The 300-nt window shown below is 62.0% G+C and overlaps 1 protein-coding gene across 1 annotated transcript in view; it reads right to left on the reverse strand.

The window, feature by feature from the left end:
• Positions 1 to 300, reverse strand: part of LOC104276753 (serum amyloid P-component-like) — a gene marked incomplete at its 3' end in the record, with an annotated part of 951 nt that overhangs the window by 358 nt on the left and 293 nt on the right. Inside the window, exon 2 of the mRNA XM_009873179.1 lies at positions 3 to 300. Coding sequence (XP_009871481.1) covers positions 3 to 300 — 298 coding nt within the window. The remainder of the gene's footprint in view (positions 1 to 2) is intronic.

Consider the following 300-nt stretch of genomic DNA (forward strand, 5'->3'; position numbering starts at 1 on the left):
TGCCAGTGCCCGCCTCCCAGCTGGCCCAGACATGCTCCCAGTCCCCGCGGCCCTCAGGGACACGGAAGGTGACGAACTTGCCCCCCACGTAGAAGCGGTACTCGCCGGGCTTGGGCTTGAAGAGGAGGATCTCGTTGTCCTGTGCCTTGGTGGCATAAGAGAAGAGGCTGTAGGGCCGGGTCAGGTCAGTGTAGGACCGCAGGCAGACGGTGAAGTTCTGCAGCGGCTGGTCGAGGTTGGTCTTCAGCACCACGTAGGCATCGCTGGGGGCTTTCCGAAAGAAGAACAACTTTCGGGAGA

Source organism: Apaloderma vittatum, unplaced genomic scaffold (assembly GCF_000703405.1).
Source record: "Apaloderma vittatum isolate BGI_N311 unplaced genomic scaffold, ASM70340v1 scaffold32557, whole genome shotgun sequence".
NCBI lineage: Eukaryota > Metazoa > Chordata > Aves > Trogoniformes > Trogonidae > Apaloderma > Apaloderma vittatum.